Below are 24,119 nucleotides of genomic sequence, written 5' to 3' on the forward strand. Positions count from 1 at the left end.
AAATCAGGGTAATTATTGTAACACTGTAGGAAGTAAGGTCTCCAAACATTTATTTTTAGATCAATTTGACTTAATGAATTATCCGTCAGTTACTTCTTTATTTGTTAATATCGCTTCTCTTCCATCAAAAGTTGTGTGCATAAATATGTCTCCCTCATTTGTTTGGGGTCATTTTTGGAAAGTTGTTACTGTATAACATAAAGTATTATCAGTCAAAATTGTTCACAGAATATATCATGTGAAAGACACATTTCAACTGACTTAATTTTTTTTTTATATCTATATATATCTATATATATATATATATATATATGTGTGTGTGTGTGTGTGTGTGTGTGTATATATTATGAATTTGCTTTTGTAGAAAACGTTATATACATCGGGCTGAATTGAGTTATTGAAAGTCAATTTTTTTTCACATTTTCAAACATCCTTTAAAGTTTATTTAGAATATGTAAAGTTTATAAAAAATAATAATCAGAGAGCCCAAAGAACTGTATTTCTGTTAAATGGATTTAACTTACATTGATGGCCTTTAATTTTAATTTCATCCTGTTTTTTAAATTTATTATTTCTGTTTATGTGTGCATGTGCACAAAATTGTAAAATGTTGCAAACTTGCTGAATTTTGTTAATCTTGACATTTTATATATATATATATGTGTGTGTGTGTGTGTATGCAGTAGTCAACATTTGAATTGGATGGAAACCTTTCATCAAAGTTGTCCTAAAACCAAAATGCGTTCTTCTCTTAGGACAATGATGAACTCTTTTGATCCACTTCAAATGTTGACTAAATACATGAAATTCCGGTGCGTATCTACTTTTTGTATCTGGACATGTGAAGACGCTGTGAAACAAGCTATGACACAGTAAGGAAAATTCTACAAAATGTTTTATTGAAAAGCAAGACAGAACTACAAGAGCGTTGTACAATCAGAGGGGTCACGGGCTGAGCTGGGGGAGAAAGAAAAGCTCTCGAGAGTCTTTCACAGTACGTCTTACCTGAAGAGGTAGATTTCTTGCATAACCTGAGAATCAAACTGGGGCATTGCCAAAAAAAAAACACCTTAACCCCAATTACAGATGTATTTGTCAAAATAAATGCTCACAAACCTTAACTTCTGCAGAGATCATAAAATATTTGACAGTGAGGTGAAACCGTTATGAGGAAATCCACGCAAATCAAGTGCAGAGATGTTCTTGTAATGAACATTAACATCGTTATCCAAAATTTGGGGAAGCTGGTGAAGGACTAACTTTCAATTCTGTCAAGTTTTACACTTTGGCAAGTTTAAACACATTCAGCCCATGTTTCTAATGAACAGCACAGGCTTGTCCTACACTTTTCACTTTGCCGTCCATCCATTACAAGACATGATTAATGGGATTAGTTGAATGAAAACGCTGGATGTGTTTTGTTTTATTCAGAATACTGGTTAGCATCAGAGGTTCAGATCAGGACATGAACAGAGCCAGATGTTGTGATGGACCTGAGGTGCGAGTGTTTCTAGACCCAGTGTGGCCATGTTTAGTCATGGTAACTTCTACATTCATCACTTCAGTTCTCCACATAGATTCACATTAGCAGTATTGAGAATGTTCCCAGCTCTTCTGAACATTTTATCATTGAATTACAGACATTTTATTCATGTTCATTACAAAAAAGTCCAAAAAAGAAAGAGGTAACTCACATTCAGCATATTCAGTATCAAACACATCAAGGCCCCTTTCAAAAATATAGAATTTGAGTCAGTTTTGTGTTCAGTTAAAGAGTGAAAATGCAACCTTGTACATTTTAGATGAAATAAAAATGGATAGTTTACCTCAAAACTGAAAATTCTGTCATGTACTCATGTTGCTCCAAACGTATGACAGAGAATATTTTTTTTTGTCCTAACTATGAAAATCAATGGGGTCCGATGTTGTTTTGAACCCCACCAGCTTTCATACAGACAGTAGAAATAGTCTTTATATCTTCTTTTGTGCTCCACAGAAGAAAAAAGACATACAGATTTGGACCGACATGAGGGTGACAATTTATGATATTTCAGGGTGAACTACCATAAAAATAATAAAATAAAAACACACACACACAAACAAATCCAATTAAAACAACAGCGGTCATCAGGACTAATTGACAGCAGCATCAGGACAATGAACAAATCTCACCCTTTCAGCAAACAATATGTCCTTATTTAAAAAAAATTTTTTTTTTTAGTAAATTAAGAAATGTTAAAATCAATAAAAAGAGGGTTTTTTGAAATTGACGTCAGTCAATGATATGATTTTGGTAAAAAGCTGATTGATTTTACAGTTTGATAAGTTCAGTTGTGTAATCCAATGGTTGACTGGCTTTAGGTGGCTTGAAAATCCCGATCCAACAAAAACAACTACCCTGTCTCTTAAATAAAAGGGCTTGGGAAGCTGACATGAACTTTTAACGATGTATAAATGCATGTGACACATTTTCCTGCTGGTAAAGATGCTTTTTCTTCGTCTGTCATAGAACATAAAAGTCCCTCCCATAGAAAGTTCTTCAGCTTCAGTGGTGTGAGACTGTTCGACCCTGTCTTAGTATTTCACATAACTGTTGGAGATGTAGCAGCCTTTTCAAAGTCAAACTAGCCCTTAATCAGATTCCCATTTGAAGACCAGTCCCAGGCAGTGAGGAGTCTTGACCTTCTCTTATTTATAAGACATGCATCTTCCTTTAAAGTCGAGGCATCCTTGTCATGGACCAGTCTTGGCTTGGACTCAAAGTGCCTAGGAGTAGCTGAGTGTGTTAATGTATCTTCACTGTTATTAATGCCCTGTTTCTCAAGTCTCAAGGTTATCTGGTCATCTACAGCTGGACTGCCTTGTGGACTAGTTACGGTTATTTTAAAATAGCAATATTAAACACTATCTGCATCCAAAATGATTTATTCATATTCTAGAGGTCAGAGCGAAGAGCTACATTTTATTAAAGAGAAACGAGAAGCGTGCAAGCACAGCACAGCTGAGCAGAGAAAGGGGGAGAAAAAAGAAAAACATATGAAACAAAGCTTCATGGAGGCCGTCTGGGACCACATGACCATTTCCTACGAAAATACAATATTATAGAAAACAGGGAGTAAAAAGTGCTTTCCACCAAAGTATAGAGCAGTTAGCGTCTTCACTAATGTCCTGCTTTTTCCTCACTAAATTTTATGATAATTATTAGACAAAAATATATACCTCCACAAAAAAAAGAAAGAAAGGAAGGCCAGGCTCAGTCGCCGATGAGTTGTCTGGATGTTGTGGAGCCCACGTCCTCAGGCTGAAGCCCGAGTTTCTCTGTCTCAGGCTCCAAACCCTCCACCTCTCTCTCCATCTCTGGGGTGTGCCCCTGTGGCTGAGGGTCAGGGGGTCCCGTACCTTCTTCCTCAGGATCTTTGGCTGGCCCCTGAAGGTCACAGAGTTTCTGGTTCAGGTCGTTGCGTTCTCTCTGCAGGGCCCTGCAAAGCTTCTCCAGTCTCTCCAGTTTCCCTTGGAGGGCCTTGTAATTCTTGTCTCGCACCGTTTTCTTAGAGACAAGCAAAAAGAGCAACTTGAAAACGTATTCTTAAATATAACAATAAAAATAAATGTTAATTGATCAAAAGCAACTGGGATTGGGTAGCAATTCCAATTCCGCCAATCGATTCCTGTGTGAGCATCTTTTCTGTATGTACACAGTCTTGACCCATCTCTTATTTATAAGACTTTGCCGAACTATACATGCTTGCTGAACTTTATTAATGAGGCGTGCTACAGTTTGTAGGCCTAGAATCAGCATTTCAGATCCATCAGTTCACGAAGGAGGTTTTTGATTTCTATGGTTAAAATGACTTGTGAATCAGGGTTAACTGCAGACTAAATTAACTTTAAGTTAAGTTAACCTGAATTTAGAAAATGCTTCATGTCTAAAAACACAAGAGCTCTATTTGTCCTCTCACCTCTTCTGCCATCTGCAGTAGAGTCTGGTTGTTGGTCTCCCATTTGGTCCTCCATAGTGTGGTCTCCTTCTCAAGCTTCTTGATCTTCTTTGTCATCTGATTAACGTCAGAAAACAAAAGCGGGTCATTCCGTATGGAACCAACAAGACCATATTCACTGTCTTTCAAACAATCAGGTCTGATCATTTCATTGTTGGAAAGCGTTATAATTGGAATCATCAACTATATTAAAACCCTAACCTATAAGAATTATTTTACTGATAAAAGGATCATTTGACACTCTGGAGTAATGATGCTGGAAATTCAGCTTTGCATCACAGGAATAAATTGTATTTTAAAATGTATTCAAATAGAAAACCGTTATTTTAATTTGTAATAATATTTCCCAATATTACTACATTTTTGACCAAGTAAATGCAGCATTGGTGAGCTTGAGAGACCTCTGTTGAACACTTCCTGCACACTCACTTTCTCCATCTCCTGTCGGAAGGTGGTGAAGACCTCGTTGCTCTTGGCGAGGGTGGTCTGAAACTCCTCGAACTTGTCCATGTACAGAGTGAGCTGCTGCTTTAACTGATGCTCCTGCTCCTTCATCAGCTCACATTTATGTCTGGACTCGGTCGCGTTCTTCAGAAGCTGAACAGAGAATACAGATCACATGGCATTTACGGCTCAGGTGATTGGCTCAAATCAAGTGCCAGAGAGTAAAGAAGCTCTCACACCAGCGAGCAACTTCTACTGTGATAAATGGAAATGCTATTGGATAGGATAGCTTAATTCAAGTACTATGGATCTGTATTAGGATTATGACAAGGATACTCACAAACTCTCTCTCTCTTTGCTGTTTCTCCTCCACCTCTCGCATCAGCTCAGCCGTCCTCTGGAGTTTAGCGTCCACCAGCTGCTGTTGCAGCTCCTTGTGTTTGAACACCTTGTCGATGTGCTGGGTAAAGAGAAATTATCGACTTTGTTTTTAATTTAAGGGCAATTTTAACCTCAATGTGTGAGGCTTCCAGTTATTTTAGCGGTACGAAAACAGTTTATTTTGCTGCTTGACTCTGCATACCGAGGTTATTACAGTTAAATAAAACCATATAATACATTTTTATTACCTGAAATAAAATATATTTAAAAAATACAGAAATATATACTACAATTTAAAGCAAATGTATTCCTGTGATGCAAAGCTGAATTTTCAGCATCATTACTCCAGTCTTCAGCGTCACATGATCCTTCAGAAATCCTGAATTGTTGAATAGAAAACTCAAAGAACAGCTTTTATTTGAAACAGAAATCTTTTGTAACATTACAAATGTCTTTACTGTCACTTTTGATCAATTTAATCCAGCCTTGCTGAAGAAAAGAAATGTTTTCGACATGAAGAATAATAATAATTGTTACTTGAGCAGCAAATCAGCATCAAAGGATCATGTGACACTGATGACTGGAGTAATGATGCTGAAAATTCAGCTTTGACATCATAGGAATAAAATATATTTGGAAATGTATTAAATTAGACTACAACCTATTCCAAACTTTTGAACAGCAGTGAACTTATGGTTAATCCTTCATACAGAGTCATGTGATTAAAGCTGCAGTAGGTAACTTTTGTAAACATTTATTTTTTACATATTTGTTAAACCTGTCATTATGTCCTGACAGTAGAATATGAGACAGATAATCTGTGAAAAATCAAGCTCCTCTGGCTCCTCCCAGTGTCCTATTGCCATTTGCAGAAATACATCGCTCCCGGTAAGAAACAACCAATCAGAGCTGCGGTCCGTAACTTACTTTGTGTTCAAAATGTAGAAAAATGTATATAATAAGCGAGTACACCATGAATCCATTTTCCAAACCGTGTTTTTAGCTTGTCCTGAATCACTAGGGTGCACCTATAATAAGTGTTTATTCGGACTCTTTTAGACTGCTTCGGGGTACCGCGGCGGAGTAACCCAGTACCTTTGTGATTCTTCATAGACATAAACAGAGAGAAGTAGTTCCGGCTACGATGTTCTTCCACAAGACGCAAGCAGTTCTGTTTATTTGGAATGAGCTCAACATGCAAAATATCCTGCATGCCATTTAGGGTTAAGCAAATCAAATTTAAAACTGCAGGAAATGAAACCGTAATTAAATATCATCGTCCTGTCACATATTTTAGAAGCAATATGAATGGACAGATTAAACGCCTTGACGTTTTTATGGAGTATATAACAAATGAAACCTCTGCAAATCTTAATTCTCTGAGGGCTCGAAGGACTCGGCCGTTTTGCATATTGGACAGATGTTGCCTCACCTCCTCGCGGAGCTCGTACTGCTCGATGAGCTTCTGGAGTTTCTCAGCCAGCTCCATGTTCTCCTGCCGCAGCTTGCTGTTGTGCGAGTTGTGCTGCTCCATCTGGACCTCGATCTCATTGAGCGTCATCTGGAAGTGCAGCGTGGCCTCCTTGCGCCGCTCCTCATACTCCCTGAACCGCTGAGCGTTCTCCTCCTGCCATCACAATGTTTATCGGGTTGAACAAAGGCCAAATCAAATCTCGGATGTGCGTGAGCTCAGGTGGCTTTACCTTCAGGGTCTTGTTATGGCGCTGGAGTTCCCTGCAAAGGCTCTCCAGTTTGCTGCGTGCCAGGACGGCCTTGCTGTGCTCGCTCTGCAGGTGGATCTTCTCTTTCAGCACCTGGTTCTGCTTTTTCTGCAACACCTTCACCTGCTTTTGCATGCTGCGACTCTCCTCCAGCTGTAGGAAGGAGGAAGGGCACATTAGTATTAAGTGATGCGCTGAAATATCAGCAACTGAAATCATTTGCAGTAACTTCAATCAAAACTTTAATCTTTTTTTTTGTTCGTTTTTCATACCACATGAGTTGTATATTACTTTGCATAGAAAAAAAAGAGCAGTGTTTTACAAAGAATATACTACATTTTAATAATACAATATTTTTTTGTGTGTGTGAACGCTCTCTGTAAGGACATTAAGTATAAGTATTGCCTAATATCCTTTGTTGTGCAATATAATTTCTCTAGCCCCAAATACATACCAGGTCTGCATATTTCTTACAAAGGGCAGCAAGTTTTTCTTCTGGAGTGGCTAAAGTGTGAAGCGCCTGCATCAGCAACAAAACCTCTTTGCCTATGACAACAAAAGAAATACGCGTAAAATAACCTGTTGTTGACAAATCACTGTCGTTATCCCATCACAAAAACACACACACACACACACACACACACACACACACACACACACACACACACATTTAGTCTAAAAACAAACAGGTCTACCAATTAAAATGGAAAGATTTTAAGAATGTGGATAACCAAACAGTTGTTGGTCCCCACTGACTTCCACTGTATGAGAAAAACTAAAAAGAAACCCAGAAAATGTTTGGTTATCTACATTCTTCAAAATATCTTCTTTAGTATTCAGAAGATAAAATAAATGTATGCAGGTCTGGAACAACTTGAGGGCGAGTTAACAACATTCCTTGAATGGCGAACACTAACCAAATGCATTATGGTCCTTGGTTTTCTCAGCGTTAGGGTCCGACTCCCCATCGAGGGGGTCAGGGTTACTGTCCTCCCTTCCAGGCGTCTCCCCTCTCTCCTCCTCACTGCTCACGAGCCCGCTGAAATCCTCCACGTTATCCTGGGACGGGGTCTCCACATCCGGAGGTGAACTGCTCCCTTCGACAAGTCCTCTGGCTTCTAGACCACAGACCCCAATGATGTCCTCCATGACTTCAGCACGCTGACGGCGTAAACACAAAAAATGTGTGAGGAGATGAGTCTAAATCAACCAAGCTGAGATTGTGTAGTCCTGGCAAAGACATTAGTCGCCGAATCACTGCATATAAGTGACACATATAACATCCAAAACAAAGATGCCGACACTAGTTCTGGATATGAAATTTAAACACAACCAAGTGCAAAACAAACCCAGTATTCAGGAAGAGAGAGAGATCAGCACGTGCTGCAGACAGACATGGGGCTGTGTCTCAAACCCAGTGAGCTCCCTAACTAGGCAGCAATTTATTTTTCAAATGCATGAACTTCTCTTAGTTTAGAGCCACAGCCTGAGAGTTACTTAAAAACCAGCATAGACTAAACAAGTGAGAGGGAACGGCGGGTTCAGACACGAACAAATAAGACCACTGAGGCGTTCATTCAAAGCACGTGTCGACTAATAATCTGCGCCAAAGAAAATGCGTCAACACTGACCAGTTACACTACAAAACCTTATGAAAATTAAACCATTAAAATACGCATTCAAGCATACTTAGTTTTTTTTTGTTGTTGTTGTTGCATACATTAGAGGCATGTATTAATCTTTATGTTTAATCATATGGCAACTCAAACCCCCAATGAGCCTCAAGTTTACAATATTAAACCCCAAAACCATCTCGCTGTGAAATCTTTAATATTACAGAGATTAACCTCAGGCTAACTCCACATTCACCGTTCAACACACATGCGCGTCCATTCAGCACTTATATTCTCTTAACTCTACTGCAAAACAGAGATAATTACCGTCAATTTAATATCAGCGAAAGAAATAACAACAAGTCGCCGTGGTAGAGCCCAAAGTTTAGCTTTAATATTCTGATAAGGTGAGTTGAAAGTGCTCTCGTAAGTTGGCTAGCGGGCTAACGCTACTTCCTTCGTAAATCACACGCATTTACGGCTAACAGTTACTGGCTCCCTTCACGTGTGTTCAGCAAGCCCTTCTCGGTGTTAGATATGTAAATGGTGGTATGTTTAAAATAAATGTTCAGCGGTGAGCAGGTTGAGGGACAGTACCTGTGTGATTTCGGTGTTTTTGTGCCTGGCGTCCGAGCGCGTCGCCATGTTGTGACGAAACAGTGAAAATAGAGGCAAGACTGGATGAACAGAAATAAACCGCGTTTAAGCAGCATGTATTTGTTTATGCCATGAATTTTTTTGTCATTTCGACATGGTTTAGGTAAAATGTTCCATTGTGTATATATATTGTCAAATAAACAAATAAATGCAAAAATTCAAAAATAGCATTTTTTTAATAGTTAAAATCAAATGTGTGTCTCAGTTGCATAGTTCAGTTAAAATGCTCATGTCCTGTTTCTGGCCTGGTCTCCCCACAGTCCTCTCTTTCTGTCAGGAGCTGACATACAGACACCTCGCTCCCATGAAGCTGTTATGGGGACACTGGACACTTCAGAGCCTGAATACAGGGAAGTCTGCCAAATGCAGGAAATGGCATTAATTTGGTTTGATCTGGGCAGCAGACTTTAAAGGGGCACTGGTGGTGAGGTTGCTTTCAAGGCATTTAAATGCTGCAGTAGATGCCTCTGCCCTGCAGTGGGAAGGAGAAGTTCCTCTTATTAAGCTCAGAGGACTCACTGTGGTCTTTCGCTTCACTCCATACTCGTGCCTGGAGGACTACATGATCAAAGTCTTTTGCCGAATTTAAGAACATAAGTTAAAAGTTTAACCCCTGTATGTCATTTTCAAAAGCTACACATATTACAAAAAAAATTCCACTTTCACTGACATAAATCCTGTTACCAACATCAGTCTTGATCATTAACGTAATTCATTCATTTTTAGTATTTTGAGATTGTGCCAGTTTGTTTGCATAATGTCACTGTTGTCTAATAAATGCTAATCATACTTTATTTCGGATTAAATTCAGTTGTGCGTATGTTAATGATAAGTGACAATGTTTATTATAATGCATTATAAAAAATTTTTTTTGCAGTATAAGAAAAAGAAGAAGAAATCCCCTACTATTCACACAAGTCTACACATGTTTCTCAGTAGATACACACAAACCACACTCTGACTTCGATACCAATACATCTATACAATTATAATTATGCAATTTTTATTTTAGTATTTAGTTTTTGTTCATGTTTTTTTTTTTCAGCAGTAGACGAAAACAGGAAAAATAGAGTATTTTCTTTATAGACCAGAGAACCTGAGAAAATGGTTTCATCAGGTGGAGTAGTGTGGTCAAAAAGATTTTTTGTAAATATGTGGTTGCAAAAGAATGAATAAATTAATTTAAGGTCCCGAGTGTAACTAAGTGTAAAATAGATTTATACAAGGAAACGAGGGTGACCTTTTAGTATTCCAATAAAAAAACACATTTTGTATGCTTTTTGCATTAACACAACCAAAATTATATAAATATATATGTATATATATATATATAAAGTTATTTTTAGCTACATCATATGGGCCCTTTAAATGTCAGAGCTGTAGCTCCATATTAATGAAGGCATTATGTCTTATTTTAAGGTTCACATGTGCAGAGCAAAAGTGTCGTCCCGCTCTTGTGCAACAATGTTGATGGTATGAGACTCACCTTGGTAGTATTGGAGTTTTGTGATTTTTGCTGGTTATAATGGTTTTGTTTTCTTATTAACAGAAATAATTGACTGCTTCTTTTTTATTTTTTTTATTTTTTTGAGAGAGAGAGAGAGAGAGAAAAGCACTGACAAAGAAATCATTAATTCTATGTGGAGGATCTTGTATATATATTAGATTTTATATATATCATATATATATATATATATATATATTAGAAATAATTATCTTATAACCAAGGCTCCATTTATTTGATTTGAATGATTATATATTATTTTGCAGGATTGAAACTGGATGTTACCACAATTGCAAAAATAAAATGTATGTTGCACTTTATAAATTAATATTGTTATAACGTATTGGAGTTCTTTGGAATATTTTGCTCAAAGCACAACATAATAATCTTAAATAAATGTATATAATAAATAAATGAATAATCCATTAACGGTTTTAAGATGCCGGCAAATAATCGAGTAATCACCAAACCCCACAGGTCAGTGGTGTATCAGTGACCTTGATATAGTGACTAAAAAAATAAAAAAATAGTTTTACATGCACAACCGCTAAAATGCCATCTCTTCATATCAAGCTTCATATATGAGATTTTGTGAACTTTGAAACTAAAACAGCTGTGGTGGAAGCCATGGAGCAGATCACAGGATATATTTAGCAGGGAGTGAGTATTTATAAAATGGACTTTAAAGATTTTCTGTTTATGAGTGCAACATTGATACACATGTGCAATAATGATCAGTCGGTAATATTCTGCATTTTTGCTATATTTATTATGTTTGTCTCTTTATTCTGATTTAGTTGGTGTTTGGGGCTGAACCTACAGAGGGCAGCAGGAGATCACAGACGGGAAACAGCCTGAAGCAGTTTAAGGTTCGCTCCAGTTAATTTTCATATTAATGCTGTCTTCATCAGTGCATGAAGTTGGCTGAGGACATCAGGTTTTCCGTTTTCTCCAAAATGGTACATTTCAAGTTTCAAGATGTTTGTCCTTTGTTTTAAGAATATGTGAAATTCCAAAGCAGCATATTAGAGTGATTTCTGAAGGAACATGTGACACTGAAGACTGGAGTAATGGTGCTGAGAATTCAGCTTTGCATCACAGGAATATATTAAATTTGAAAGTATATTAAATTAGAATGCAGTCATCTTAAAGTTTAATTCTATTTCACAATATTACAGTTTTTACTGTATTTTTGTTCAAATAAACACAGCTTTTTCACAGTTTTTTTTTTTTTTCAAAAACCTTAAAAACAATTTCTTACCCCAAGTTTTTGAACGGTATAGTGTACTGTATGTCACTCTCTGCTTCTGATTCCTGAATCTGTCTCACATCAGGTCCACATTCATCCAGACACCAGCAAGTTCAGGAAGGAACAGGTGATTGATGTTTGGGCTTCTTCCTCTACCAAGAAACAAGGTATAAGACTCTAATTCAGATTCCTCGTGTAGCAAAGAAAAGGACTCTTTGACTGAAGCACATATTCTGGAAAACTTGGGGGGGGGGGGGTTATGCAGTCGTGGAGACTCTGAGAGGTATTATTGCTTCAATATTAAAAGTGTTGGTTGCTTTGGTGCACGTGCATGCAGCGTTCACAAAGAATTGCTGAAAAAAGTGAAGTAATCTTGTATGGCACAGCTATAAAAGATTGAAAGTATGCAGGCACGTGCACAGGTAGGGCTCAACCTGTGCAGAGCACATGCCCTTTTTGCCCTTACACTCCGAAGTGCCCTTTTTTGGTGGTGTTTTTTTTTATTTTATTTTTATCAATGCTATTGGTCACCCTTTACGTCTGTCTGTCTGTTTTACCAAATGAAAGTTCTTAAAACGAGTTTGTGTAAATCTTATTCGATCCTCAAGCTGTCAGTAAGCTGATAACTCCGCCCCCTCTATATTCATTGAATCAACTGAAGTTTTACAGCAGCCGCACAGTAGACAACAGCTGAGCTGAACAAAGATTTGCGAAGGGTAAATAAATATCTTGTTGTTTGAATAAGTACTACTAAACACTATGTCTATAAAGGCTAATGTTTTATTTATTTGATGTCTGACTGACTCACTGACTCAGACATGTGGGACGTCGCCTGAGAAAGAGGGCTAGCATTTGCCATCTAGTCTAAGCCAATATATAGCCAACACTTAAATAGCCTGTGCATACAGTTGCATTTCATCTTTTATAAAATGCTAATTTGGCCAAATGCATTTTACCACAGGAAAAACTGAGCGCTCCGTCTATATAGCTACAAAAACTAGTTTGTAACCTGTAGATGAAAATGTAATGTGATGCCCGCAGCGGCAGGCGCCGTCGCCGTTTTAATGACGGACAGAAGAAAAAAAAATCACATTTGCACATATTCGCTGGTCAAAAACGATATATTGATAAGTAATACAACAACATATAATTTGTTTTTACCATCGGAAAATCATAGCAGGTGCTCCCCCCCCCCCCCCCCTGTTTCGTACTGGAACTTACACAAAGCGCAAGTGATCCTCTTCACCTAGATAACATATTTCTAAGAAATTTCTTCTTTGATTTATAATTGATACACTTAATTTATGAACATTTAGGCTAATCATGTTATGGTATACTCTCTGTATACTCTCTTTATAAAATGTTGTAAAACATGGTTTTACTACAGTAATGTAGTAGTAACTAAAAAAAAAAAAAATTACAGAAGATCACTGAAATCTTTATATTTTATCATACAGAATGTAATTCATGATTCATTCCAAGGCTTCATTTATTTGATCCAAAATACAGCAAAATCAGTAATATTGTGTAATATTTTTACAATTTTAAATAACTGTTTTCTATTTGAATATTTTAAAATGTAATTTTATTTTTGTGATCAAAGGTGAATTTTCAGCATCATTACATCAGTACTCTTCAGTGTCACATGATCCTTCAGAAATACTTTTCACTGCAACTGTACTTTTCACACTATTTTTATTTATTTTTTCATTGCTGGCTTATTTTAGGGAAAGTTTAGTGAATAAGAGACCTTCAAGAGACCAACATCCCTGGTCCACCACAGTATAACATTTTTGCCAGATACATGGCTCACAGAAGGTTGCTGTTGTATTAGGTTTAAAGAAGCCCTTAAAACCCAGTTTATCTATATTATCTAATTATCTAATATTATTATTATGGTTGTTATTAATCGTTAATAAATCTAAAGCTTTTGAGACTATTATTTTGTGTTATTGAATTTGTCATAAAGATGTGACCATTTCTTCCTTTTATGCAGGCTTACTAAATAATCTTGATATAAAAAAGGGGGGGGGGGGGGTGCCCTTTTTCAGTTTCAGCACATGCCCCTCAAAAGGTCTGTGCACGGCCCTGAAAGTATGTGTGTTTATATTTTCAAGGGAATTTGCTGCATTACTGGTGTTTTTCCTCGGGGTTCAGCGTGCAGGAGTTGCTCAGACAGGAAGTGCGCAGCATCATTCTGACCAGTGAAACTCTCTCACGCTCGTCCTTCACCTGTGAAATGCAAATGTTAGTGCATCTTCTCCTCTAGCTGTCCCCTCTGAGTTTTCTGAGTTGATGTGTGTAGGATGCTAATTCTCTGCTGTTTTTCTGCAGTCCTTTCCCTGTATCCTTGGAGAATCCTCACGTCATCCAGCGTGATCAGATCTTTGTCAGTATCACTAAAAAAGGTCTGGGTGGTGTTCAACTGAGCACAGCCTTTGACAGAAGGTGAGGGTTTCATTAAAGGATGTTCAGTTACATCAATATCCTCTACTTAAAGGGACAAACTGCCATTCAAAAGTTTGGGTCAGTAATTTAATACTAAATGTAGTAAGGTCTGATTAAATTGATCAAAAGCTCTTTTAAACTTTCTGTTTTCAGCATTGATAATAGCAGTAAATCAGCATATTGGATGAATTCTGAAGGATCATGTGACACTGGAGACAGGAGTAATGTTGGAGTAATGATGCTGAAAATTCAGCTTTGCCATCACAGGAATAAATGTAATTTTTTTATGTGTTTATGTATGTATATGTGTGTGAGTGAGTATAAAAACAAACACTACTAAAAATGACAAACAGACAACAGACAACAGACATTCTGATTTTGAAATTAACCAAAACTTTAACTGAAATAAAAATGGAAAATATAAAAATAAAAACTGATTGAAATATTTTTCGTCTGAGAAATGACATTTATATTGGCCATGGACTGTTAAGGTCCAATAAGAACAACAAAAAGCACTAGGTTATTATAGATAACTAAAACCATAAAAAGAATTGTTACTTGAAATAAAATAAATGTTAACTGAAATAAAATAATGATTATAAATCAGCTTCAACTTATTTTAATTTGGCTATAGTTGCAAAAATATTCAAAAATGTATTCAAATATATTTAAAATGTATAGAAAAATGAAAAATAGTTATAGAATAAAAAACTTTTTATTAAAAAACAAATACAAATTACAAAAAATTACTAAAACTAACAAAAAAAAGTTTAAAAATGAAAATGTAAACTAAAAATTGTAGTAATAATAGAAAAAATGAACTGATATAAGTATGTCTCTGATGCTAAACTATCACTGCTATAAAATCACCTTAAAAGTATTTTGTGGCTTGTTTGCTACAAGTTTATTCCAAGTTTTCTGTGTGAAATGTTTCAGTTTAGTTTGTGAACATGGCTCGTATCCCGTTATGGACAAGACTCTGGAGTTACTATTTAAAGCTGCAGCAGCTTATGCAAAACATATGTAGCTGACTTCTCAGTTCAAATGAGTCCATGGATTCATGTGATAAGCTGTTAGTTTGATTAGAAAAAGGTGGATTTGTAAACTGGTTCTGCTGATTATTTGAAGAAAGTCAGACAGCATTTTGTTTACACTTGCTAAGTTCAGGGTTTCTGCAGGTCTTAAAAAGTAAAGAAAGTTAGTTTCAAATGTTTTTCATTCGCCAACTGTAGCAGGTAAAGTTATTATTCACCACTCCCTTCACTTTCTCAGGCTAAAGGACATGCCAATCACATTGAGCATGTGAAGCCCATGTTTGTAGTACCAAAGGGTAAAGGCACTTTTACAGAGGTAACCACTATTGCTGTCAGTCATGTAATAATTGTTCACTCAGCATGAGCTGATATAGATGCTGTCAATCAGTGCTGCTCTGAAATTGGATTCTCTTCCAGGTGAATGATGGTTATTATGACAAGGTGAATGACCCAAACTCAAGTGGAGGCAGCTTCTTCACCATATGAAGGGGAAAGGTGAGACTATAAATATTTAATGCAGTAAAAAATACTTTCATTATGAACCAACCAGTAATATCAATACATTTCTTTTTGTTTTTCAAGGCAAGTGAGGGGTTAGATTTTGCTGACACGTACGGTCGATGGGTTGTGGTCACTGGACTTCCCTTGCCCCCCAGGGTGGAAGAGATGTGCAGGAAAAAAAGAAACTTAGTACAATTTTTTTTTTATACACATTTTTAAATAAATACATTAAATTATGCTGTCCTTTTGAACTTTCTATTCATCGAAGAATCTTAAAATAGAAAATGCTTCTAGAAAATATTAACATTATGTTAGCACTGATAATAATCAGAAATGTGTCTTGAGCAGCAAATGATCATATCAGAGTGATTTCTGAAGATCGTGTGACACTGAAGACTGGAGGAATGATGCTGAAAATTCAGCTTTGATCACAGAAATAAATGACATTTTTAAATACTACAATAGAAAGCAAATTGAGGTAGTATTTCACAATGTTACTATTTTTACTGTATTTTTGATTAAATAAATACAGCCTCGATGCAGCAGAGACTTTGTTTTTAACATTCTTAAACAAACAAACAAAAAAAAAAACTATTCACTCCCAAACTATACAGGAAGAATATGAATTAATTAGTTATCTATTAATTTACTCAGAAATGCACTAATAATACAATGCAATCATGTCATGTAAATGAATGCTTCTCTTATAATGAATATGGCTTTCATTTCTGAATCAATACATTTTTATATTTAGGCATAAAGTGAAAATATCAGGATGGTACAACTGTCCTTATATCATAATGTAGAAAACGTCCTCAGTAAAAGCATGAAATGCTAGAAAAGTAGTTCGTTAATATGTACTACTGCGTCACCTGCAAATAAGTGGGTGGAGCTACATAATTAGGCATTGATATTCTTCTGTGGAGGCGGAGTTTAACCTATCAATTACGTCAAGTTCCAGGATCTGGCATTCAATGTTCACTGGCCTGGTGTCAATAAAAGCTTTTATTTCAGTAACAAGGACTTTTTCAGTTCTGAAACTTACTAACAGAATGCTCTTTTAGTATGATTACCTCTTATATATCAAAAGCTCGAGTAAAAGTTTTAAACTATTCATGACCCCTTTAAAATATTTTATATGAATATTATGTTATTGAATGTATATTTTTATTTCAAAATTTTCTGGAAAGTAATGATTTTGTCCTGTACTGATGTGTACACGCTCACATGTTTGTAAAGAAACCCTGCGGTGTATTATATTTAGTTCAGGTACAGTAGTGTGTCTTGTGGTCCGTCTGGTTGTGTAGTAACTCTCTGGACAGGAGTGGTAGAGACAGCAGGCGTCTGGAGCTGTCAATCAAGCCATTGCTAGAGCCATCTTCCACTGTGATCACAGGTCAACACTAATTACAACAACAGCAATTCACAATTTGATTGGAGAGCTAGTATGCAGTTATTAATGCTGTGGGTTTGTATTTCAGGTCTAGGGGCACCGAAACCCTTAATCAGCTTTCTTTATGAGTGAGGCCATATGTTAAGATTTACGATAGCTGCACGGTCCGTGACCATGGCTCATGTCTTTCAGACGGCGCAAAAAACTGTAAGTCCATTTTGTGTTTTCCTGTACCGTGGACCTGTTTTTACACTAAAAAGAGCTGACGTGCACATTTATTTGTTGATTTGTGTATCAAGCTCCAGTTAGGAAAAGAAAAGAGGCCTGTAAAAGTCATGCAGACACCGGGCCGCTCAACACAGGCTCCAGCTGTCCTGCTCATGTCTGGCTCAGTGACGCCTCTCAGAATACACCAAAAATTAGGTGAGCTCACCTCTATTCATCTTCTTCTTTTTTTTTTCTTTTTTTTACAGTAATCGATATAAAAGTCAAGTAAAAAACTAAATTATAATTTACTCTCTGAGACTGTGATTTATAAAACAGCCTAGTTGGATTAGATTATTTTATATCTTATTATAATTTTTTACTAATTTTGTTGTCAGTTAGGGTACTTGTCATATATTTGGAAACAATATGATTTTTAAATGTTTTTGAAAGAAGTCTCTTTTGCTCACCAAGGCTGCATTTATGTTCTCAAAATATAATAATAACACTAATATTGTGAAATAATATATTAAAAAAAATAAATAAATAAATAAATAACTTTTCTTTTTTTGTAACATTTTAAAATGCAATTCATTCCTGTCACAAAGCTGAATTTTCAGCATCATTACTCCAGTCTTAAGTGTCACATGATCCTTGAGAAATCATTATGATATGCTGATTTTCTACTCAAGATACATTTCTTATTATTATTAATGTTGAAACGGTTGTGCTTCTTCATGTTTATGTAGAAGCCATGATATACTACCATTCAAAAATTTGGGGGGTTGATGGAAATGAATGCTTTTACTTTGCAAATATACATGAAATTGATCAAACATGACAGTAAAACAAATGTATAATAATAAAAAAATATTTTATTTAAATTAACATAGTATTCATCAAAGAATCCTGAAAATTTTTTTCCACATAATATTAAGCAACAACAAAAAAAATGTTTTTAACATTGATAATAACAAGAATCATTATGAATAACTGAGCACAAATAATAATTGAGCATTTAGTCAGCACATCAGAATGATTTCTGAAGGATCATGTGACAGTGAAGACTGGAGTAATGATGCTGAAGCTTTGCATCACAGTAATAAATTAGATTTTATAATATATTGAAAGAAAATAGTTATTTCAATATTTTATAATATTTCACAATATTATTGTTTTTTACTGTGTTTTTGTTCAAATATTGCAGCATTCACTCAAAAAAATGATTTTTCACATTTGTTCACTTTACCTGAACAATTCATGTTGAATTAATGCCATTTTGGCTATTTTTCATTTCAACATGATTGTGTCATGTTAAACTGACTTAAAACTGTGACTCGTTGGTTTAATATAAAGTTTTCATTTTGAAAGAACATGTTTCAATCAAGTACCTCAAAATAAGTTTTACACTTCCCATCATGCTTTGCACAGGACTGGATATGGGGAGAGAAAATGTTGAAATAAAGTGTTATTTTATGCAGTTTTTAGTAAAATGTGATAATAAGGAGACTTTTTCATGTCTAATGCTCTATTATATGGGCATTTTAAAAGACTTTATATTGGTGTATTTTGTGCGAGTTACCGTTGTGGTGAAGTGTGGAGCTTGTGGTTGGGTTGAGGACCTGCCAAGTTAGCTAAAATTATAAAAATAGGGAAGTTGCGGCCCAATGGTTAGAGTCGAACTGGCAATTGAAAAGTTGTGAGTTTGAGTCCTGGGCCAGCAGGAATTGTGGGTGGGGGGAGTGCATGTACAGTGTTCTCTCCACCTTCAATACCACGACTTAGGTGCCCCTGAGCAAGGCATCGAACCCCCAGCTGCTCCCCGGGCGCCACAGCATAAATGGCTGCCCACTGCTCCGGGTGTGTGTTCACAGTGTGTGTGTGTGTGTGTGTTCACTGCTCTGTGTGTGTGCATTTCGGATGGGTTAAATGCAGAGCACGAATACTGAGTATGGGTCACCATACTTGGCTGAATGTCACTTCACTTTTGTCACTTTCAATTACAACAATAAAGGTTTGAAAATGTAACATGTTTTGTCCATTTATTCAATAGAATTAAGAAAATGTAAGGTGCTTATATAAAGCAAGTAACAGTAAGTTATTGAAAATGAGTAAAGTTTATGTATTATACAAGCTTAAATCACAGTTCATCAGTTTTCATAAAATGTATTTAATTCATTTACGTTAACTGAACATGAAAAGGTGAAGCTTAAACAAATATTAACTTTTGCGTTGGATTTATGTGATTACATTGGATGGAAAATTGACATCTAATTGAATTAAATAAGTTTTAACTTTTGGGGTTAAATATTTTTTTGAGTGTTGCTGAGCATAAGAGACTTCATTAAAAAGATTTAAAAACTCATTGTTTCCATAATTTTGTATGTTCAGTGCAAGTCAGCTAAAATGATTGTGATGTTTTAGAGTCAGAAGAGCATTCTGGGCAGGATGGAGCTTTTCAGCATTCAGTACGAGATGGAGATGACAAACAAAAGGAAACCAGTCAGCCTGCTGGACGTCCAAGGTGACAACCAACAAAAGAGGGAGGGAAGACACCATGGTTGGGGAAGAAAGAGTGAGACAAGAATTAAATCACTAGAGAAATCATTTAGTTGCTCTCTTGCAAACCAGTTTTATTTTCTCTCTGTAGTGTAGCACAAAATGAGATGTAATGCAGAATGCTGGTGCAAGCTGTTTTCAATTGTAATGAAAGTGGATGGCGATGTATACGGCAGTGGTCCAAAAGAGGACAAGTATAATAAAAGTAGCCACATGCGACCTGTGCACCATTTTCCGGGTTTTTGAATTCATATGACAGCTAAGTGCAAGAAACAGTGGTGTAGGCAGGGATTTCACATTTCTCAGAGAAATTGGATGTGAATAACCTAGAAAATGAATTTTTGCTGAATAAATGAAACATGAATGGTAAGGAATTACCTTTGATCTGTTTTTATCTGCTTCTCAAATCTTTGGTGAGATTAGCTCATTGTGCAGGTCTGTAAAAATGTCTCAAATGCCGTAACGTAACTGTGATCGAATCTTTTGGCTAATTTTCCCTTTCTCTCATTGGTTTTTGACCCTGCAGGCGAGTCGCGTGTCTACTCTTTCCCTCCAGCATGACAAACGTCTGGATGATGAATCGAGGGGTGGGAAACGGAAGATTAAAGTGGTTCAAGAGCGGGTGAGGGATCTTGATTGAATTTTTGTGTGCTCTTAGCTTTTGGTGCATGGAGACTATTTTATGCTGTTGATAATAAGACTATGCAAAAACTGAGTCAAATTAAAGATTCACATTTATCCAAGAAAATGATACATTTATGTATGCGAGTGTGTGTGTGTGTATTATATTACTTAATCGTATATATATATATATATATATGTGTGTGTGTGTGTGTGTGTGTGTGTGTGTGTGTGTGTGTAGCAATTTTGCTAAATATTATAACAGTTTATAATGTTTCTATTGTAATATATTTTAAAATGTAATTTATTCTTGTGATGCAAAGCTGAGTTTTCAGCATCATTACTCCAGTTTAGTGTCAGATGATCCTTTAAAAATCATACTAAAATGCTGATTTACTGCTCAAGAATGATTTCTTATTATCAGTGTTGATAACAGTTCACACTTCACCCCCTTTGTTTTTGAAAGTTCAAAAGAGCAGCTTTATTTAAATAAATAGATATATCTTGTAACATTATTAATGTCTGTTTTATTTACATCATGGATTTGGAATTGCAAAGACATGAATAATGTTACAAGATATATCTATTTATTTAAATAAAGCTGCTCTTTTGAACTTTCAAAAACAAAGGGGATGAAATATGAACTGTTTTCAACAACAAAGGATCATGGCCTGTTCATTTTGATCCATAAATCCATTTATTCTGGTAATCCACTACATTTAAAGGTAAAGTGTTTTATTTCTAAATCATGGATTTGGAATTGCAAACTTTACCTTTAAATGAAGTGGATTCCCAGAATAAATGGATTTGTGGATCAAAATGAACAGGCCATGATCCTTTGTTCTTTTGTATTAAAGTAAATGCACTTGTACTGTCTTTAGCTGGCTGTGCTTCAGAAGACAGTGGCTTCCTCTACTGCAAAAACTTTCATGATGGAGCTGAGATGATGTCGAGATGATTATCCAGGGAGGAGCAAGAGGCTCTCAGGCAGAACACAGGTAACATCTCGCTTGTAAATAGTGTATAACAGTGACATTTAGGGCTTATTTTTTTCTCTCTCAATAAGCATGAATAAAATGTTTTTATATTTTATATTTCTAGCTAAAGCTGAGATGTGAATCCACCCAGTGAGCAGCTGAACCAAGGTGCTTCTCACCGGGGAACTGCAGAAATTAATGGAGGGGATGGGCAAAATGGAGGTATATTGGAGTTTATCGATACTAACCACCAGTGTTGCAGAAAGTTAAAAGGAATGCATTAAAAGATTGCTTTACTCCCTTAAAAAAGTAACTTATTGCATTACTTATTATGGAAAATAATGCATTACATTTACTTTCGCTTTACTTTTTCTCACCTGAGCTGGACTTGCTAACACAAAATAAAATTAATAACAATAACACTCTTATTTCAGCTGTATATAAAAAAATCAACATACAAATGTGATGTTTTACGGAGCCCCGCACATGACATGGTAGAAAAAATAAATAAATTGTGCGCACGATTTACTAATTCATTCCCTCAATGTACTAAAATTACTATTGTGTTTGAATTATTAAATTGTGCGCACAATTTATAAATCGAGTGAACGAAATAGTAAATCGAGGGAACACAATAGTAATTGTGTGCATGTTTTAGTACATTGAGGAAATTAATTAGTAAATCGTGCGCACTATTTAACCTAATATTTTTTCCTGTATGTCATGTTCGGGGCTCCGTAATGTTTATCTAAAGTCATGTTTGCTTATTTGTGTGGTGGAAATGGACCATCGAAGGTCAGCAGTGAGATTAAATACATAAAGTGTGGTTGTGTTATTTAACAGATTTAATTATTGCAGGTTTGCAGAATATTCTGAGTTTGCATTGTTAGCACAGTTTTTTTTATTCATTTTGAAGAATACTGAAGCTGTTTTTGTACAAGCGAGTAAATGCATGATCACATTTAGTCTAGAACTACAGTAAGCATCATGTTCATAACCAATGATTCAACAAATCAATGATTCAGTAAGCCAATCATGAAGATAGTTTCTAAATTCAAAACTGTATACTAGTTTACCACTATTGCTATTTCTGGTGTATCTTTTTTTGGCATAAATTGTAAGAGTATTTTACCAGTATGCTTTTCCAAATCAGCAAGTCACTTGTTTAATTCCAGAATAAAGCAGCCATTTTTAATGAATTGATCAAATGAGTGAATCAATTGCCACTCTTATGACTTGTCGGCACCTGTTGATGGTTTTAGTTTCATATTTAATTTCTATTCAGTATGAATTATATTCAACACAATAATCTCCTAACATTATATATGTATTGTAGCTGAAGTGTAAATGCATTCATGGCATCTCTGAGCTGCATTGAACAGTCTGTGTAAATACATCTTCATGCCACTTCAGATGCAGCTTCTGTGCCACTTCTGCAGTGCACACATAATGTCATCCCTAAATGGAAATGTTTATTATTTCTTTGTCACTGGTTTAGGATTATTTTTTTCAGTTTTTATCCTGCAAAATGTCCCCCTTTTTGGGGTTACAGAGATTGCCACCCTCTTCTTGATGCAGACGTTTGTATATCTATAAAACTTGCTCTGATTAAGTTTGACATTTTTACAGTGAAGTGAAGTCCAGAAGCCACAATCATCCATCAAAGAAGGTCTGTCGTGCTCCTCTCTGCTGTCAGACATCAAACAGGCCATCGGTGCAGAAAAAAAACCGTCAGATGTTTTCGGCCTTGCAGGCCTATAAAACGTCAAACAATTACCACCAGATGGTGTCAACTGTTGTGAGTTTATTGACTGAAAGAGATGAAGACATCGCTCTACTGGAACGTTAGTCAGTTTCTTTAAGATTCATAATAACCATTTACATTTTGCGCTGTTAAAATCCTTGAATGGAAATGATTGTGTCACAAACCAGGGTTCAGACGTGGCATCAAGTCAACCGAATCAAGGTATTCTTTGTAATAAGTGTAAATATTATATTCTTCTATGGGGGTAGTAGATAATTATGCTAATTATTCTTAAATATATTCCTATCAGAATCTCAGAAAAGAGTCAAAAGCGTTTTAAAAATAAATATGGCACAACTGACATTTTACTGTTTTTATGTAATGCATTTTTTTCAATAAATATTTTGCATTAAATATTTTGAAATAAATTAGTTTTATACTTCACTGTTAAATTGACATTTTTCAAGTTCCTTTTTCATTAATGTAAAAAAAAAAAAGATAAAATAATATGAAAGTGACTTTGCATCCGACCATTTTATCATCCCAGTACCATTAAGTAGCACTATACATTTTTTCATTATTACTAAAATGTGTTGTCTGAGAGAGAGAGAGAGAAAAAAACATGTTAGACCAGAATGCTTTTATATAAAAACAGTTAAAAATGTATTGAACTGGAATGAACGTTTGTTGCCAGGAAAATACATCACAAGGTACAATGCTAAGATAATGTTAACATTAACAATTTATTTTTATTTCCCAAAAACAATATAGGGTTCTAGTTATTAAATTGTTTGGCAAATAATAAATAATACTAACAGCTAAAGATTTATAACACTATTAGGACTGAATTAAACAAATATAGGTTTACTCAAAATAAAAGACTTTTACATGGGAACTTTTAATGGAGCACAAAAACTAATACAAAATTAAATTCATGCACTTATTTTTTTATTCAGTACAACACGCACAAGAGGAATTGCGTAGTCACATTATTATAAGTTGCTAGATAAAAAATAAATACAACTTTCGGTGTGATAACCGTGTTAAAACACTGTAGCACTTTTGACATTT

At 35.6% G+C, this 24,119-nt stretch overlaps 2 protein-coding genes across 3 annotated transcripts; one reads left to right on the top strand and one right to left on the bottom strand.

Moving 5' to 3' along the window:
* Nucleotides 1-877: 877 nt before the first annotated feature.
* On the bottom strand, nucleotides 878-9,140 carry txlng (taxilin gamma). Of its 2 annotated transcripts, none has more exons than XM_026221190.1 (9): nucleotides 8,755-9,140; nucleotides 7,462-7,705; nucleotides 6,999-7,090; nucleotides 6,527-6,697; nucleotides 6,256-6,450; nucleotides 4,783-4,902; nucleotides 4,428-4,595; nucleotides 3,960-4,055; nucleotides 878-3,547 (listed from the first exon to the last, which is right to left on the bottom strand). In XM_026221190.1, exons 1-9 carry the CDS (start codon nucleotides 8,800-8,802, stop codon nucleotides 3,254-3,256), a joined length of 1,428 nt encoding a protein of 475 aa, XP_026076975.1. In that variant the 5' UTR covers nucleotides 8,803-9,140; the 3' UTR covers nucleotides 878-3,253. The 2 variants fall into 2 exon arrangements, with proteins under 2 accessions (XP_026076975.1, XP_026076976.1); XM_026221191.1 differs by lacking the exon at nucleotides 8,755-9,140 and adding an exon at nucleotides 8,485-8,690.
* Nucleotides 9,130-23,201, top strand: LOC113055636 (regulator of telomere elongation helicase 1). Its single transcript, XM_074559845.1, is given in 21 exon segments — nucleotides 9,130-9,168; nucleotides 9,293-9,385; nucleotides 11,116-11,187; nucleotides 11,653-11,734; nucleotides 13,685-13,814; nucleotides 13,902-14,015; nucleotides 14,952-15,012; nucleotides 15,288-15,365; nucleotides 15,467-15,544; nucleotides 15,632-15,748; nucleotides 16,861-16,946; nucleotides 17,032-17,116; nucleotides 17,118-17,154; nucleotides 17,243-17,335; nucleotides 19,572-19,602; nucleotides 19,604-19,675; nucleotides 19,677-19,722; nucleotides 20,233-20,328; nucleotides 21,294-21,325; nucleotides 22,939-23,026; nucleotides 23,028-23,201. Coding segments are annotated over 21 exon segments (1,704 nt in total).
* Nucleotides 23,202-24,119: the final 918 nt, after the last annotated feature.

This window comes from Carassius auratus, chromosome 36 (assembly GCF_003368295.1).
Source record: "Carassius auratus strain Wakin chromosome 36, ASM336829v1, whole genome shotgun sequence".
Lineage (NCBI taxonomy): Eukaryota > Metazoa > Chordata > Actinopteri > Cypriniformes > Cyprinidae > Carassius > Carassius auratus.